Raw genomic sequence first — 20250 nt, 5'->3', positions numbered from 1 at the left:
TGTTGATACCGTATTCTACTGCTCTAAGGGAGATAATCCATTTGCATTCATTCTGTCTTAAAACGCTAACTCTATTGCCGCCTCTCTGATGTGGTAGTATTACCTCAAGGCCATGAAAAGTTATCCTGATCAGTTCTGTATGATTATGTGAAGTGTTAAAATGTAAGGCTAACGGATATTGGGCATTGTTGTTTCTGATGGCCCTTAGGTGCTCTTGTATCCGTTCCTTAAGTGGTCTAATAGTGCTACCTACGTAAATTTTCCCACATATACAGATGATACAGTAAATGACGAATTTGGTATTGCAGTTAATGAAATCATTGACTGTATACATTTTGTCAGAATTGTATTTGAAGGTAGTTGTCTTGTTTAGCGCAAAGGGGCAAACACTACAGGTCCCACATTTAAAGAACCCTTTGGGTTTGGCTGGTAACCATGTCCTTTGAGAGGTTTTTGAAATGAAACTGGGACATAAAGATTGTCTAAGTGTGTTGCCCCTGGCAAAAGTAATGTTGGGTCTAGGTCCCACCGCCTCCAAAATCTTTTCATCATCTGTCAATAGGTGCCAGTGTCTTTTAAGAATTTTAAATATTTCAGCACTGGCATTAGAGTACGGTGTAATGAATCTAATAAGTATTGTGCTACATGGCCTTTTATTGGTTTTAGTGCGGCCTTTCAACAAATCTGTTCTTCTCATTTTGTTAACAGTATTGCGTGCCTTTCGGATAACTGGGGCATTATATCCTCTGGCCATAAATCTTTTTTCAACTGTATTCAGTTCGTCCTCCAGTATTTGTATGTCGCTACAATTTCTTTTTATACGGATCATCTCCCCCAAAGGGATTGCTTTAATTTGTGAGGGCGGGTGTGCGCTTGTGGCATGCAATACTGCATTACATGCCGTATCCTTTCTAAACGGTCGTGATTTCAGTTTGTCTTTATCCACTACAATTGTGATGTCAAGAAAATTGATATGCGTGGTACTTTCTGTTTTGGTAAAAGTTAGATTAAAGGGATTGTTGTTAAGGTACAGAAAAAATTCTTTTAACATTACCTTCGTACCTGACCAAAACATAAGTATGTCATCTATGTAACGGCCTAGAAATAGAACATTTTCCGTTAGTGCACTAGGGCCCTTTTTCCAAAGATGATTGAGCTCGAAGTAGCCCATATAGAGATTGGCAAACGAGGGCAAAAATTTCGCCCCCATTGCCACCCCTCTGATTTGACGGTACCAGGTGTCATTGTGAATAAAAATGTTGTTTTTCAACACCAATTCTATTAGTTCCAGTATCATGACCGTATGTTCTAAGAATTGTATAGACCTAGATTCCAAAAAGTATTGTGCTGCCAGGATTCCCATATCCATGGGTATACTAGTGTAGAGGGAGCACACATCCAGAGTAACAAGATAGTGTCCCTCTACCCAGTCTACATCCGAAATCTTACTTAACACATCTGTAGTGTCCTTTATGAACGATGGTAAGTTCACTACCAGTGGTTGTGAGTATGAATCGATATATTCTGAAATTCGCTCAGTAGGCGATCCAATTCCCGAGATGATGGGCCTTCCCGGGGGAAAAGGTTCCTTTTTGTGTATTTTGGGTAAAACGTACATGCACGGTATGGTGGGTGTGTCATTATATAGATATCTAAATTCGATATCTGAGATCAGGCATTTGTCTTTCCAATACAGTAACGTGTTGCGTATAAGTTCTTTGGTAATGTTAAGTGGATTATGGTCTAAAAGTTTGTATGTCATGTTGTCGTTTAATTGTCTATTTATTTCCGCCATGTAGTCAGATTTGTTCATAAGTACAACATTACCTCCCTTGTCAGCCTCTCGGATGACAAGGGAGGGATCATTTTTGAGATTGAACAAAGCCTGTTTTTCCTCCCTTGAGATATTAGCTGGGTAATGTCTTCTCTTCGAGAGATATTTATCTTCTAATTTGTACAGGTCATTAAAAATGTTGTGCTGGAATTTGTCTATCAAATTGTGACTTGGCATCTGTGGTGTAAATCTAGATTTATGTCTAAGCCCACTGTCGGAGCTAGCAAATGTATAAAAGTCTAGGTCTATTGCTACATCTTGTAGTGATGGAGTACTGTCACTATCATCAATTGAGAGTAATAAGTGAACATCTTTGATGTCCCTAATCGATGGTAGATTTTCTGAATGGGTATCATTACCAATTGTACTGGACAGTTGTTGTTTGTCTTGGAAGTATTTTAACAGTTTGATCTTTCTAACAAATTTAAAGCAACTCACATGTAAAGATGTAAAGTTTGGAACAGCACTAGGACAGAAGCTCAATCCTTTGCTCAATATTTTAATTTCATGTTCATTTAACACATGATCCGAGAGATTAACAACATTAACAGTATCCGTGCATATAGTATCTACAGCATTGATCAGTTCTTTTGGTTGCGTACACTTGATCTCGTTGTTACCCCTGTTCTTTGTTGTCCGCCTGTGACTGGATTTTCCCCTTCTTGCCTTGTTTGGCCCATATCTTTTCTGTATATCTGCTTGTTCCCTTTCCTGAAACGTTGTAGTTCTAAAAAAAAGGGATCAGATGTGGCCCCCTCCACCCGTGTTTGTGTGTTGAGCGATTCACTACTAGTGGCACTACTGATACTAGATGTGTCTGGAGTACTGACCGTGTCAGTTGGTTGGGGGGGATGTTCCGAGCCAACCAAATTCATGTCCATTCCAACATTATCAAACTTTTTGGCGAAGGTATAGACCCTTCCCTGTTTATAGTCTCTTTCATCCCTCCTAATTTTCTGAGATTTTTTGTCCTTTAAATATAACTGGTGTTTATATAGTACTTCTTTGAGGATTACTAGATTTTTGTCCCTCACTTCAGGTAGGTTCAGTTCATGAATTTCCTCTTCCAATTTAGTGATCTCTATGATAATTTTGCTACGTTTAAGTTCCGCATCCTTAATCAAAATCTCCATCATTCCAACTGATGAGTTGAAAAGTAATTTTTCCCATTCTTTAAGATGACCCCTGTCCAGGTCTTCAAATGAGGGAAAAATAAGAATTCGGAGACCCCTGGGTACCTATCCTTTTTCTATGTATTTACGTAGGATCGTTGCGTCCCACCATCTGGAGAGGTCCTGACGTTTCAACCTCTCTAATCTAATGAATTTTTGTCTCATTCCTTCTTTTCCAGTTGATTTAGTATTGGCTTGACCTGAAATTGTCTCGTTACTAAAAAGATCTTCTAGTAACGCATTACCCAGCTAATATCTCAAGGGAGGAAAAACAGGCTTTGTTCAATCTCAAAAATGATCCCTCCCTTGTCATCCGAGAGGCTGACAAGGGAGGTAATGTTGTACTTATGAACAAATCTGACTACATGGCGGAAATAAATAGACAATTAAACGACAACATGACATACAAACTTTTAGACCATAATCCACTTAACATTACCAAAGAACTTATACGCAACACGTTACTGTATTGGAAAGACAAATGCCTGATCTCAGATATCGAATTTAGATATCTATATAATGACACACCCACCATACCGTGCATGTACGTTTTACCCAAAATACACAAAAATGAACCTTTTCCCCCGGGAAGGCCCATCATCTCGGGAATTGGATCGCCTACTGAGCGAATTTCAGAATATATCGATTCATACTTACAACCACTGGTAGTGAACTTACCATCGTTCATAAAGGACACTACAGATGTGTTAAGTAAGATTTCGGATGTAGACTGGGTAGAGGGACACTATCTTGTTACTCTGGATGTGTGCTCCCTCTACACTAGTATACCCATGGATATGGGAATCCTGGCAGCACAATACTTTTTGGAATCTAGGTCTATACAATTCTTAGAACATACGGTCATGATACTGGAACTAATAGAATTGGTGTTGAAAAACAACATTTTTATTCACAATGACACCTGGTACCGTCAAATCAGAGGGGTGGCAATGGGGGCGAAATTTTCGCCCTCGTTTGCCAATCTCTATATGGGCTACTTCGAGCTCAATCATCTTTGGAAAAAGGGCCCTAGTGCACTAACGGAAAATGTTCTATTTCTAGGCCGTTACATAGATGACATACTTATGTTTTGGTCAGGTACGAAGGTAATGTTAGAAGAATTTTTTCTGTACCTTAACAACAATCCCTTTAATCTAACTTTTACCAAAACAGAAAGTACCACGCATATCAATTTTCTTGACATCACAATTGTAGTGGATAAAGACAAACTGAAATCACGACCGTTTAGAAAGGATACGGCATGTAATGCAGTATTGCATGCCACAAGCGCACACCCGCCCTCACAAATTAAAGCAATCCCTTTGGGGGAGATGATCCGTATAAAAAGAAATTGTAGCGACCTACAAATACTGGAGGACGAACTGAATACAGTTGAAAAAAGATTTATGGCCACAGGATATAATGCCCCAGTTATCCGAAAGGCACGCAATACTGTTAACAAAATGAGAAGAACAGATTTGTTGAAAGGCCGCACTAAAACCAATAAAAGGCCATGTAGCACAAAACTTATTAGATTCATTACACCGTACTCTAATGCCAGTGCTGAAATATTTAAAATTCTTAAAAGACACTGGCACCTATTGACAGATGATGAAAAGATTTTGGAGGCGGTGGGACCTAGACCCAACATTACTTTTGCCAGGGGCAACACACTTAGACAATCTTTATGTCCCAGTTTCATTTCAAAAACCTCTCAAAGGACATGGTTACCAGCCAAACCCAAAGGGTTCTTTAAATGTGGGACCTGTAGTGTTTGCCCCTTTGCGCTAAACAAGACAACTACCTTCAAATACAATTCTGACAAAATGTATACAGTCAATGATTTCATTAACTGCAATACCAAATTCGTCATTTACTGTATCATCTGTATATGTGGGAAAATTTACGTAGGTAGCACTATTAGACCACTTAAGGAACGGATACAAGAGCACCTAAGGGCCATCAGAAACAACAATGCCCAATATCCGTTAGCCTTACATTTTAACACTTCACATAATCATACAGAACTGATCAGGATAACTTTTCATGGCCTTGAGGTAATACTACCACATCAGAGAGGCGGCAATAGAGTTAGCGTTTTAAGACAGAATGAATGCAAATGGATTATCTCCCTTGGAGCAGTAGAATACGGTATCAACATCGATAAGGAATTATTTGAATTTCTATAATTCAATGCTGTATGTATCATGAGAGACAATCATAATTTCTTGTCCTTGAATATCATGTAACTTATGTGTAGTTGATTGTCAATAATTACAATGTGAATATGTGTTAAAAAGTAACAAAAGATCATTTGTCACATATGCTTTAAATAGCAGTGTTTTCTATATATGTAGTGGCTCCAGGATTCCCACTCCGCATGACCTGCTGCTATCTGTCCTTTTCATTTCTGATCTCCAAATATCTATTATATAACATTAGGACTTCTCGCCTGTTTAATACCACTGTGGTTATAAGGTTCTTTTTTACAAACATAATTATGGTGCTTTACATTACCAGTTTTTTACGAGATTTGGGATATTACTAGACAATGACAGACGTAACACACAATATATACATTCGACCATCTTAAGATGGCCGCCATTATATGGACACTAACTTTGACTTTCAAATCCTTAGTCTACTTTCTATTTCAATGACTTTACGTATCACGTATATTTTAAGCAATGGCGGGAAGTACTCCATCTCTATACGCCCAGAAACTGTGGGAGAGCTCGTAACATTAGCAAGGTGAGTGTAATACTGTTTTTTTTAAGACGCGATGTTCTTAACATGCCATTTAACTTAACGATAATCCAGACTTGGAACATGGCCGAGACAGCATTATGCGCGTTTACAATGGCCACTGTTGTACTTTCGTTCCGATTAGTAATAACACTTAGACTTTAGTCGTTTTTTTGGATTGATAATGAAACGTACGAGGCATTTCGCATAATAGGTACGACTTTGTGTTTCATGTTATACGCGGTCTCCTAAACGTGCTGGGGAAACCTAACGGCAACACTAACTATGAACACGGACGAGAAAGCACTAAGTGTTGACGTAATGGCCACAGTTAGACTGTAACATTAAATTCACTTTTTTCAGAATATTTAATTAAGGGTAAACACGTGCTAGGTTTTCTCTTCGTAAATGACATGTACGGGGCATCCAGTGAATACCTGTTTCTACTATATATTTTTCTAGAGGGGACGGATCCTGGTCCTATTTGTCGTTTCAAAAATTACAGCAACGGAAAACGCCGATAGTGTCTAACGTGAGGCACTTCGTGTTAAATACACTTGACCGACCTGTTGAGATTAGGTAAGCACTACCAAATGCATAAATAGACGACGTAGTAGATATCATGACAGCAATATTATTAGCATTTACATACGGTTACATCTTTTTTACAGGCTTTATTTTAAGCCATATACATTGAATACGAACGAGACATTGAACCCTACAAGGAGAGACTTTATCACCTTGAATAATATTACCCGAAGTACCTTACGGGTTATTCTTTTTGTTCTTATCTGGTACTTGACATGGGCACTCTTATCAACACTCACCTTTTGCACCAATTGCACGTGGATGATTCATTTGGGGAGTTTAAGAACACAGGACTAAGTCACTTTGTTTTCTTTCTTTTACTCACGTTCTGTCCACTTGGGGAGCTTTCCGACATCTATCTCTCTACGAATTACGCGATCTAGGGGACCACTCTTTTGGGGGGTACTTTCCCTTGGAGCCGTGCTCTTATACTTTTTCTTTGCACCTGCATGTACGGTGCAATATAGATTAAAATATTGGTTATATATCTGCTTATACAGAGTATTAGATACTATGTTTTTCTCTTTCCTTGTATGTATGCAGCCTTGAGAAAACCCGTTGGGCGAAACGCGCGTCGGCTGCGCTGTGAAAATTGGACATCTGTATGATTACCAATGAATAAACACAACATATCCAGTCATATCAAGAACAGATATCGATTGTTTTTTTTTAATGAAATTCACAATTAATGGACTATACCCGGAGAAAAGATTGTTAGGGGTGTATGTGACTTTTGGGGTGTGCTGCATTGCCTTCTTAACAAATTTTAACATCTTTGTAATCTTGTATTCTCTGAGATGACTATTACTCTTAAGTGGATGAGTTTGTGGCTATATGCTAGCACCCAATACAATTGTTATGAATAATTCATTGCATTATAGCATATACTTTACGATGTGCAGGTCCTAATAGCATATCCACTGAATAGTATATTTATACATCAATTTTTGCTGATCGAGCACTCGTTTTGCTTATTACTTGTAATTACATGTCATACCATTTTTGGATTGTTTTGAGATTTGGGTATTTACTATTTACCTACTGTTTTCTGTATTTTGACATTTGACAATGGCCAATTTTGAGGACAATAGAGATGCGTTACTAGAAGATCTTTTTAGTAACGAGACAATTTCAGGTCAAGCCAATACTAAATCAACTGGAAAAGAAGGAATGAGACAAAAATTCATTAGATTAGAGAGGTTGAAACGTCAGGAACTCTCCAGATGGTGGGACGCAACGATCCTACGTAAATACATAGAAAAAGGACAGGTAACCAGGGGTCTCCGAATTCTTATTTTTCCCTCATTTGAAGACCTGGACAGGGGTCATCTTAAAGAATGGGAAAAATTACTTTTCAACTCATCAGTTGGAATGATGGAGATTTTGATTAAGGATGCGGAACTTAAACGTAGCAAAATTATCATAGAGATCACTAAATTGGAAGAGGACATTCATGAACTGAACCTACCTGAAGTGAGGGACAAAAATCTAGTAATCCTCAAAGAAGTACTATATAAACACCAGTTATATTTAAAGGACAAAAAATCTCAGAAAATTAGGAGGGATGAAAGAGACTATAAACAGGGAAGGGTCTATACCTTCGCCAAAAAGTTTGATAATGTTGGAATGGACATGAATTTGGTTGGCTCGGAACATCCCCCCCAACCAACTGACACGGTCAGTACTCCAGACACATCTAGTATCAGTAGTGCCACTAGTAGTGAATCGCTCAACACACAAACACGGGTGGAGGGGGCCACATCTGATCCCTTTTTTTTAGAACTACAACATTTCAGGAAAGGGAACAAGCAGATATACAGAAAAGATATGGGCCAAAAAAGGCAAGAAGGGGAAAATCCAGTCACAGGCGGACAACAAAGAACAGGGGTAACAACGAGATCAAGTGTACGCAACCAAAAGAACTGATCAATGCTGTAGATACTATATGCACGGATACTGTTAATGTTGTTAATCTCTCGGATCATGTGTTAAATGAACATGAAATTAAAATATTGAGCAAAGGATTGAGCTTCTGTCCTAGTGCTGTTCCAAACTTTACATCTTTACATGTGAGTTGCTTTAAATTTGTTAGAAAGATCAAACTGTTAAAATATTTCCAAGACAAACAACAACTGTCCAGTACAATTGGTAATGATACCCATTCAGAAAATCTACCATCGATTAGGGACATCAAAGATGTTCACTTATTACTCTCAATTGATGATAGTGACAGTACTCCATCACTACAAGATGTAGCAATGGACCTAGACTTTGATACATTTGCTAGCTCCGACAGTGGGCTTAGACATAAATCTAGATTTACACCACAGATGCCAAGTCACAATTTGATAGACAAATTCCAGCACAACATTTTTAATGACCTGTACAAATTAGAAGATAAATATCTCTCGAAGAGAAGACATTACCCAGCTAATATCTCAAGGGAGGAAAAACAGGCTTTGTTCAATCTCAAAAATGATCCCTCCCTTGTCATCCGAGAGGCTGACAAGGGAGGTAATGTTGTACTTATGAACAAATCTGACTACATGGCGGAAATAAATAGACAATTAAACGACAACATGACATACAAACTTTTAGACCATAATCCACTTAACATTACCAAAGAACTTATACGCAACACGTTACTGTATTGGAAAGACAAATGCCTGATCTCAGATATTGAATTTAGATATCTATATAATGACACACCCACCATACCGTGCATGTACGTTTTACCCAAAATACACAAAAATGAACCTTTTCCCCCGGGAAGGCCCATCATCTCGGGAATTGGATCGCCTACTGAGCGAATTTCAGAATATATCGATTCATACTTACAACCACTGGTAGTGAACTTACCATCGTTCATAAAGGACACTACAGATGTGTTAAGTAAGATTTCGGATGTAGACTGGGTAGAGGGACACTATCTTGTTACTCTGGATGTGTGCTCCCTCTACACTAGTATACCCATGGATATGGGAATCCTGGCAGCACAATACTTTTTGGAACCTAGGTCTATACAGTTCTTAGAACATACGGTCATGATACTGGAACTAATAGAATTGGTGTTGAAAAACAACATTTTTATTCACAATGACACCTGGTACCGTCAAATCAGAGGGGTGGCAATGGGGGCGAAATTTTCGCCCTCGTTTGCCAATCTCTATATGGGCTACTTCGAGCTCAATCATCTTTGGAAAAAGGGCCCTAGTGCACTAACGGAAAATGTTCTATTTCTAGGCCGTTACATAGATGACATACTTATGTTTTGGTCAGGTACGAAGGTAATGTTAGAAGAATTTTTTCTGTACCTTAACAACAATCCCTTTAATCTAACTTTTACCAAAACAGAAAGTACCACGCATATCAATTTTCTTGACATCACAATTGTAGTGGATAAAGACAAACTGAAATCACGACCGTTTAGAAAGGATATGGCATGTAATGCAGTATTGCATGCCACAAGCACACACCCGCCCTCACAAATTAAAGCAATCCCTTTGGGGGAGATGATCCGTATAAAAAGAAATTGTAGCGACATACTAATACTGGAGGACGAACTGAATACAGTTGAAAAAAGATTTATGGCCAGAGGATATAATGCCCCAGTTATCCGAAAGGCACGCAATACTGTTAACAAAATGAGAAGAACAGATTTGTTGAAAGGCCGCACTAAAACCAATAAAAGGCCATGTAGCACAAAACTTATTAGATTCATTACACCGTACTCTAATGCCAGTGCTGAAATATTTAAAATTCTTAAAAGACACTGGCACCTATTGACAGATGATGAAAAGATTTTGGAGGCGGTGGGACCTAGACCCAACATTACTTTTGCCAGGGGCAACACACTTAGACAATCTTTATGTCCCAGTTTCATTTCAAAAACCTCTCAAAGGACATGGTTACCAGCCAAACCCAAAGGGTTCTTTAAATGTGGGACCTGTAGTGTTTGCCCCTTTGCGCTAAACAAGACAACTACCTTCAAATACAATTCTGACAAAATGTATACAGTCAATGATTTCATTAACTGCAATACCAAATTCGGCATTTACTGTATCATCTGTATATGTGGGAAAATTTACGTAGGTAGCACTATTAGACCACTTAAGGAACGGATACAAGAGCACCTAAGGGCCATCAGAAACAACAATGCCCAATATCCGTTAGCCTTACATTTTAACACTTCACATAATCATACAGAACTGATCAGGATAACTTTTCATGGCCTTGAGGTAATACTACCACATCAGAGAGGCGGCAATAGAGTTAGCGTTTTAAGACAGAATGAATGTAAATGGATTATCTCCCTTAGAGCAGTAGAATACGGTATCAACATCGATAAGGAATTATTTGAATTTCTATAATTCAATGCTGTATGTATCATGAGAGACAATCATAATTTCTTGTCCTTGAATATCATGTAACTTATGTGTAGTTGATTGTCAATAATTACAATGTGAATATGTGTTAAAAAGTAACAAAAGATCATTTGTCACATATGCTTTAAATAGCAGTGTTTTCTATATATGTAGTGGCTCCAGGATTCCCACTCCGCATGACCTGCTGCTATCTGTCCTTTTCATTTCTGATCTCCAAATATCTATTATATAACATTAGGACTTCTCGCCTGTTTAATACCACTGTGGTTATAAGGTTCTTTTTTACAAACATAATTATGGTGCTTTACATTACCAGTTTTTTACGAGATTTGGGATATTACTAGACAATGACAGACGTAACACACAATATATACATTCGACCATCTTAAGATGGCCGCCATTATATGGACACTAACTTTGACTTTCAAATCCTTAGTCTACTTTCTATTTCAATGACTTTACGTATCACGTATATTTTAAGCAATGGCGGGAAGTACTCCATCTCTATACGCCCAGAAACTGTGGGAGAGCTCGTAACATTAGCAAGGTGAGTGTAATACTGGTTTTTTTAAGACGCGATGTTCTTAACATGCCATTTAACTTAACGATAATCCAGACTTGGAACATGGCCGAGACAGCATTATGCGCGTTTACAATGGCCACTGTTGTACTTTCGTTCCGATTAGTAATAACACTTAGACTTTAGTCGTTTTTTTGGATTGATAATGAAACGTACGAGGCATTTCGCATAATAGGTACGACTTTGTGTTTCATGTTATACGCGGTCTCCTAAACGTGCTGGGGAAACCTAACGGCAACACTAACTATGAACACGGACGAGAAAGCACTAAGTGTTGACGTAATGGCCACAGTTAGACTGTAACATTAAATTCACTTTTTTCAGAATATTTAATTAAGGGTAAACACGTGCTAGGTTTTCTCTTCGTAAATGACATGTACGGGGCATCCAGTGAATACCTGTTTCTACTATATATTTTTCTAGAGGGGACGGATCCTGGTCCTATTTGTCGTTTCAAAAATTACAGCAACGGAAAACGCCGATAGTGTCTAACGTGAGGCACTTCGTGTTAAATACACTTGACCGACCTGTTGAGATTAGGTAAGCACTACCAAATGCATAAATAGACGACGTAGTAGATATCATGACAGCAATATTATTAGCATTTACATACGGTTACATCTTTTTTACAGGCTTTATTTTAAGCCATATACATTGAATACGAACGAGACATTGAACCCTACAAGGTGAGACTTTATCACCTTGAATAATATTACCCGAAGTACCTTACGGGTTATTCTTTTTGTTCTTATCTGGTACTTGACATGGGCACTCTTATCAACACTCACCTTTTGCACCAATTGCACGTGGATGATTCATTTGGGGAGTTTAAGAACACAGGACTAAGTCACTTTGTTTTCTTTCTTTTACTCACGTTCTGTCCACTTGGGGAGCTTTCCGACATCTATCTCTCTACGAATTACGCGATCTAGGGGACCACTCTTTTGGGGGGTACTTTCCCTTGGAGCCGTGCTCTTATACTTTTTCTTTGCACCTGCATGTACGGTGCAATATAGATTAAAATATTGGTTATATATCTGCTTATACAGAGTATTAGATACTATGTTTTTCTCTTTCCTTGTATGTATGCAGCCTTGAGAAAGCCCGTTGGGCGAAACGCGCGTCGGCTGCGCTGTGAAAATTGGACATCTGTATGATTACCAATGAATAAACACAACATATCCAGTCATATCAAGAACAGATATCGATTGTTTTTTTGAATGAAATTCACAATTAATGGACTATACCCGGAGAAAAGATTGTTAGGGGTGTATGTGACTTTTGGGGTGTGCTGCATTGCCTTCTTAACAAAGGTCATCTCTAGGTGCTGCTCATCGTAGTTTCTGAAGAGGCAGGACTTAAACTGAAGGGTACTGAGTTGATGTTCCCTTTGTGCAAGAAAGTTAGGGACCACATTTCAGGGGGAAAAGAACTGCATAATTGGGAGCTCATACAGGGCAGTCTGCTGCCACCCACAGCACAGAATCAACTGAAAATAAGTGCACTGGCACCATTTTATAACATGGGACCATAAAGACCGCTATGTGGATAGGGTAAACATAAAGCAGAAAAGGCGATCCTTTATTTTTATTCTTGCCTCCACTGGAAGGCAGTGTAATGCTCTGTATGCTTTGGATGCATGGTCTCTGCATCATAAGAGCAGGTCGAAAATCTGCAACATGTTCAAATATTGCTTATTGATGCCTACGATGAAAAGCGTTGGCACAGTCAATCATAGAATTGGTAACAGACAAGCTAACCAGGGGAATGAGAGCTGTAAAAAACACATTACTGCCGAAACCCAAAATTAAAACAATATGTACAAACCATATGTAAATGGAATTACCAGCAGCTATATGTGATTAGTAGGAGACAAGATTCAAATGAACAAATCCTCAAGAAAGATCGGACTCAGTGTAAATACATTTAGAACAGCTTTAAAGAGACTGCATGGTATCATGTAGATATAGAGCATCAAGTTATACAGTGTGTCCATTTTGTAACATTTAAAGAGTCTTGTGGAAAAAAACTGGAAACATAAGACATAGAAGATGACAGCAGAAAATGAGGGCCCAAATAAATGGCCGTCAAGAATGTCATCAGTACTTTTCACTCTGCTTACAAAGTAACCGGAATCTTCTCCCAAGATCGATCTGCTTCCAAGATGTCTTCGGTCTCGGGGCTGCAGTGTTTATGCGTTGGGGTCAAAAAGCCTCTATTTGAAGATTCCAATGTTCTCTCTGCTTTGAGTAGCAAGAGTTCAATCCGGTCATCTGTAAATATAAAAGCCCATCCTGTGAGCAGTCTATTTCAATTAAGTGCATTCCTCGGATAACAGAACGTTCTATTATTCGAGTCACATTTGGTTAATAAACAAACCATTAGCTACTTGCAATAGAATATTTTCCTAATACCTTAGATCAGAAAAGTAACAACTAGATAAAACACTTCAGCTATACAAAGAGGACAATCAAAAGTGGATGGGATAGAGCATTGACGTGAATATCAGTAATTATTCATAAATAGGAAGTAGTGGAGATGTTAGCACTGGGACTGCCCATGTTTCAACAGTTTATTGAAAAAAACTTGCATGGTTCAGGAAACAGAATAGGACATTTGCGGTAGTAATATGGACAGTAATATCTGTGAAAAACGTTTCTATAAAGATAGAACAGAGAGTCTACGAAGTATGTTGTTCAAGATGGAAAAGGGTGGAAATAATTAAGGCTATGTAGGACAGGTTTCATTATTACACATAGATCAGAGACATAGTTCATCCTACACATCTTTGTGGCATAACAAAATTCATTAGATCAGTCAGACAATCATGTGTAAGAAAGCAATGATTATATCACAACCTGAAATTGAACTCTTTATTTATAATACACCCTCATCAGAATAAAATATTTCTTAATTATGTTTTTGAAATGTTAAGCTAAGATACAATTCTATGCCAGGACCGGAGGCGAGCATTATGTTAGTCTTTTTTCACTTTATGGAATAGCAGTCATTTGAGGTTAGAGTAAAACAACTACCATTCCCATAAAACATTGGGAAAACAACAGTTGAAACAATAGAGAGTCCAAGGATAGTGTCCATTCGTCTGCACCAATCACAAGGCTCCAGGGTGCTGATAGTCCTCTGTCACTATCCATTCCCCCTCTTTCTTCGCTGCTCAGCAGCCAGATAAGTTCAATTATTTTCTCTCTTATTCATATTGCTGTTGGAATGCTCCATTACTTATTTGTGTTGTACTTCTACATTGATTTCACGTACGGTGATTCTCACTAGTGTTATGCGCGCTCTGGCGCTAGTGCGCTTGGCTGTATTTTATTATTGAGCCTTTGGTTGCCTTTGCTGCTTGCGCGACCTATTCTCTCAGCTGAGTCCGGTTGCGCGCGCTGAGCGTTTCTATCGCTGACGCGCGCCCGCCTCAATTTTGATACTGTTACCTCAGTTTACTGTGTTTTCAGCTCGCGAGTCACCCGCTATTCGGCTGACTCACGTTAGGGCCTTCATTTTGTTCGCGTTATCTCAGTTTTCTGTGGCTGCAGCTTGCGAGGCACCCGCTAGTCGACTGACTCGTGTTCGGCCGTGGGAGCGCCTGAGCTCCCTAGCTGCCTTGAGTTTCGGTGCTGGCTCGCGGGTTACTCCTCCCACCGCTAGGGGGCGCCTAGCTGCGCTTCGGCGTGCGTGCTTGGATTCCGCGCATTCTTCAGTCCAAGCCACAACGCCGTGGGGAGCCTTCTGTTACACCTGTGACAAGGGTCGGCTAATTACTGTCATTCGACAGCTGTGTTTTTCCTCTTGCACACACCCGTTGAACACCCGCTTCATCCGGGACTGTAGTCTGCTCTTAGGCAGCTTGACTTGCAGTTTCCTTTCCTTCTGCCTCGGGGCCGGTACCTTTAGGCCTTCATAACGCTCTGTTGCTCTTGCTCAGAGTCAGTATCGCAGGTCTACTGTCCTGCTGGGACCTCAATTAGCAGGCTGCCTTCCAATCTGCTGCACCAAGGCTGTTGGGTCCCCAGGCTTCCAGCCCATTGTATTGTGAGCTCTGCCCGCCCACATTTTTACATTTGAACTTGTGGTTAACCCTATCTTTGCCTAACAACTTACCTAGTACAGCGTTGTTCACTTTCTTAGGCCCGATGTATACTTACCAAGAGCGCGCTTACCAGGATGATCAGTGGGAGGAGGACCCACTTACAGCTCTACAGTGGGATGAGGAATTTTATGACGCAGTAGATGCATCCATCCACAAGGCGGTGAAGCAAGCCATGACTCCCCTAAAGGAGCGTCTATCCCGCCAGATTCAAAAGGCCTGCGACAAGAGGACGAAGGCCGCCTAGAACTTACCAACCACCTCTCCCTCTGGCGGATCCCCCGCTGACCAGCAGCCTCCACCCGCCAAACAGGCCAGGGACGCCGGGGTGGACGCAAATGCCTTTGATCGCCTCAAGCAGGCATTTCTCGCAAGTACAGTTCCTCCTGTGGCACCCACTACCCTTACGGATGGTGACCAAGACGACGACAATGAGGCTGCTGGCCCATTACACCCCTGGCGTCCCTCCTGCCCTGCGCCCACGTCTGACACCCAGAGCCTCTGTGCAGATATGTTGGACCCGGGTGATATTCTTCATCCAAGGTCCTCGGACTGTGCCCCCTCTGACAAGGTGGCTCAGTACGTTGCCAGCCGGATGCCCCGGCCACTGGAGGCCTCGGCTCGCAATACCCTTAGGGCAGAGTGCCCTCGGCCCACTCTTGTGGATGAAGTGGCTGCCACTCCTGATATCGACCCGCGCATGGACACGTTCCTTCAAAAGCTGGTCAAAGACCCGAAGAAGAGCATTGACAGGTCTTGGCGAGCTTGTCAAGACAAGCTCCTTGATGCCCAAGGTCCGATCACTAAAATACTGGACATGGCGGTGGAGGCAAAACTGACCGAGGCCCTGATCTCACCTAAATACCTCTCTTCTTGGGCCCAGCGCGTAGTGGTCTTCCTTGGCAGTGCCAACTGCGCTATATCCACAGAACGGCGCAGGTCCCTGCTGATTAAGGTAGACCCCAAATTGGGGGACCTGGCCGACTCATAAGCAGGCCCCATAGCACAAGGCGGTCTCTTTGGGGAGCCTTTTATTAAGGAACTAGGGTGCTTCGTGAACACCTTTACGTCTTTGGACAAAGCGCAATATTCGATAAAAAAAGGTATTTTGCCCTCGGGTTTTCCAAGGGGCCGGCCGAGGAAGGGGCCGCCCATCCGGCTGCCCGTACCAGAACAGGGGACAAGGCTCCAACCACGGTCAGTACCAGGACCAAACCAGATTTGGGAATTTTGACCCAACAAGAGGATGACGCAACAAAAACAGAGGCGGTAGAGGCGGTGGCGCCTCCAACTCTTCCGGTGAGTGTTCTCCCTTCTTCCCTTCTAAAAGTGGGGGGCCGTCTGGCGCATTTTTTCCAGGCCTGGACTTCCATCACAGGGCGTGCTTGGGTTTTGCAAATGGTCCAGGGGTTCCACATAGAGTTTCACGGGGAACCCACACAATCCGTTACCCCACACCCCCTCTGTTTTTCATCGATTTTAGTGGATCAGGAGGTCCAGTCTCTTCTGGACAAAGGGCGGATCACAGAAACTCGACCCCATTCCAGAGGTTTTATCAGCAACCTCTTCCTGGTGGACAAAACAGGCGGGGGTCAACAACCCGTCATCAACCTACGCGAATTCAACGAGTTGATTTACCACCACTTCAAGATGGAGGGGATCCACCTCCTTCACGGTATTCTCCGGCCAGGCGACTGGATGGCGGGCCTCGATCTCAAGGACGCCTATCTCGCAATTTCCATCTTCCCGCAGCACTGACAATTCCTGCAGTTTCACTGGCGGAGCAGGCCGTATGAGTTCACTACTCTCCCCTTCGGCCTTTCCTCCGCCCCTTGGTGCTTTACCAAGATCCTCCGGCCAGTGATAGAACTCCTGCGGGCGTCAGGAATGAGGCTCATTGTAAACCCTGGATGACATCTTCCCGATAGCCCAGTGTCCCACGACTCTCTCTCGCCAACTGCAGACCACGGTTGATCTCCTTCAGAGCCTTGGCTTTGTGATCAACTAGGCCAAGTCCTCTCTGGTCCCAACCCAGAAGGTTGTTTTTCTCGGTTTCTTGATCGACTCCGTGAAGTCTACTCTCAGCCTACCGTCCCGCAAAATGACGAAGATTCGGCACGAGATTCAGAGACTTTTATCTCAGACCCAGGTCTCCCTCAGGCAGCTAGCCCGGATAGCAGGTATCCTTTCAGCCTCGATCCAGGCTATATTTCCGGGACCGCTCCATTACAGGGCCCTCTAAGGCCTCAAGGCCACGCACCTACGCAGAGGCCATTCCTATATGCATTCTTGAGATGTCCAACCAAATGGTGCATTTGTTTTAAAAAAAAAGGTGAAATTTTAACATACAAATACATATGGAAAAGAGATAGATGATGTTAATATTGAAAAAAAAACAGTGCAAGAGGAAAGGTTTTGTTCAGCATATTTGATTTCAAGATATGAGACGGTGTGGGAAGGCTCAGCACCAGCATAAGTTCTAGTTTTTTTGCTGAAAGCAAAAAACAACCATCCCGAGAAGAGACATTGAAAAAACTGGTAATATTATAGATTTCGAAAATAACACAGAGCAGATATACTGAATAGTAACATAAAGGAAAGGGTAAACCTGTTTACCATAAAGTGTCTCTATGGTAACAGACTGAATGAGCGCAGCAGTCCTTACCTTCCATCAAATTCAATGTCTGCCTATGCAGCAACATGGTCTGAGCTGATAAGTAGGAGTAGAAAATCAATAACTGTTTAAAATATTGACCGCAGAAACCCATTACAACAGAGCAAACATATTGTCGCTTTACGCATTTACTGATTCTTTCAAAAGGGTGTTCTAATATACCTGTCTGTAGAAATAAAATGGAAATGAATCAATGCAGTTACCTTTGAATGGTTCTTTGGAATGTCTTGGCAAGCTTGACCCTTGGAAAGGCAACCGTTGAGGGTCACAGGTGCTAGCATGTTGGTCTACTCTGAATAATTCTTTGTCTTCACTTTGTGAATACATATTACTATTTTGAGGGATGCCTTTAAATGACGACTCGTACTGGCCCAGAAATCTCTCATCAAAAGATGGTTTGTGCTGCGCATAGAAACCTTTCTCAGTTGTTTTATCAGTTTGTGGAACATTGTGACTGCCAGAATCCGACAGAAGGTCATAGTTTTTCAACCAGACTGGGTACTTGATGTCAGAAATGCTGGTTATGCCAGAAACATTCAAATCAGATTTCTGGCTGGTCAGCCATCTTGGATATTCTTTAAAGGAGGATGTTGGAACTAGTTCATGTTTCCAGTCCTCTGAACGTAATCTAAAAGGATCAGAATGTAGCTTATGATCAAGTGTAGCATCTTCCATTTCAAACGTATGCTTTTTCTTTGCATCCTTGCACTTCAGTTTCTCTTCAGAAATGCTCAGATTGTAGAAATGTGCTTTTGCATTACGATCTAAAGAAGATGATCTCTGAGAGGATTTCATGAGTTTTTTTGAAGGTGGTCGACCTTTCCCATTGATTTGTTTCCTGCTGTTAAGCTTAGACATGTATGTTTGGTCAACTGGTAACGATCCATCAGATGCAAAGCCTAGAAGATCATCAGTTGTAAGGCTGGCCAGTTCTGGATCACTAGTAAATCTTCGTCTTGAGGTTGAGGAAAACGAGCTGGGTTTTCCCATCCACTCTCTGGAAGCTGATCATATCAAAAAAGAGAATTTAGTAAATCTAGTAGTACACAGTTTAGAAAACCACATACCTGATTCTATTTACAAATCAATATTCAACATGCAACTCAACTCAACAATGTAAATTTTTACCAAACCCCGAAATTTAAAACATCTCACTGCGACACTCTTAAACCGGCCTTGCACCCAATTGATGGAACTTCCTTCCTCCTCAAATCAAAACACAACCTGATCTCCTTTGTGTTAGAAAGAGATTGAAAACATGCCTTTTTTGATTTCACTTCAACTAACGTGCATACTCAACATACTCGTCAACATTTTACTGTCTACTATTTCGACTTTTGTACAGTAATTTTCAATCAGATCTCATGCTTATATTGGTGCATTATAAACTTCTATTGTTATTTGTAAAGTGTCTTTCTACTAAGTAGTAATAAAGCACACATTGGCAAAGCGAAACGTCTCGCCAATGCAAGTGTTATTGGCTTTCCCAATATGTTTTAGCCATTTTGTGCACTAGCGTGGCTGCTGTTCAGCATGGTCAAAAGTTAGTGGCATAGAGGAAAGTAAGTGGAGTGGTATAGAGTGGAGTGGAGGGTTGTGGAGTGGCGTAGAGTGGAGTGAAGCGCCTTACAGTGAAGTGTCAGAGTGAAGTAAAGCGTAGTGCGGTAGTGTGCAGTGGGGTGAAGTAAAGTGACGTAGAGTAGAGTGGCACAGAGTGGAGCGGATAGAGTGGAGATGCTTTACTTTTCTTTCTCTGGCTGCAAACAGGAGTTTGTGAACACCAATATAAATGCATTTTTATTTATTGCTTGGACTTTCACGACCCACCAAAAATCGTTCACGACGTGCCAAGCGGGGCCCACAAAATACAGTTTGGGAAACACTGAAGGAGGTATTGTAAGAAGCTTAGAAAGCTATGCTCTAAAGAACTTTAACCAAAATAGGTTTCACTGATTGCATGATTTGTACAGGGCGCAGATACTCAGGTTCAGCATTACCTGCTGCTCACCTCTTGTAAAATTACTTGAGCACATTTACCTTTATGCCTTCTGTCATACAGCATGTTCCACACGTGCACAATGCAGTTCAAAAACTGCCCAATATGGCACATCCTCAGAGAACTGTTATGCACTGCTGGGGTAAATTAATCTACATACTATAACCACCC

The 20250-nt window shown here is 41.0% G+C and overlaps 1 protein-coding gene across 3 annotated transcripts in view; it reads right to left on the bottom strand.

Moving 5' to 3' along the window:
• The window catches only part of C2_1H18orf54 (chromosome 2_1 C18orf54 homolog), a 227928-nt gene that overhangs the window by 162984 nt on the left and 44694 nt on the right, over positions 1 to 20250 (bottom strand). For all 3 annotated transcript variants that reach the window (XR_014969719.1, XM_085629948.1, XM_085629954.1), the window contains exons 3-4: positions 18287 to 19087; positions 13427 to 13577 (exon numbers count right to left, since the gene is read on the bottom strand). Coding sequence is in view for 2 of the 3 variants with exons in the window: in XM_085629948.1 (XP_085486074.1) it covers positions 13427 to 13577; positions 18287 to 19087 (952 nt within the window). In the remaining variant the exon portion in view is untranslated. The remainder of the gene's footprint in view (positions 1 to 13426; positions 13578 to 18286; positions 19088 to 20250) is intronic.

This window comes from Triturus cristatus, chromosome 2_1, assembly GCF_964204655.1.
Source record: "Triturus cristatus chromosome 2_1, aTriCri1.1, whole genome shotgun sequence".
In the NCBI taxonomy this organism is placed as follows: Eukaryota; Metazoa; Chordata; class Amphibia; order Caudata; family Salamandridae; genus Triturus; species Triturus cristatus.
The sequence above is the reverse complement of the archived record's forward strand: the minus strand, read 5'-3'. Positions and strand labels throughout refer to the sequence as shown.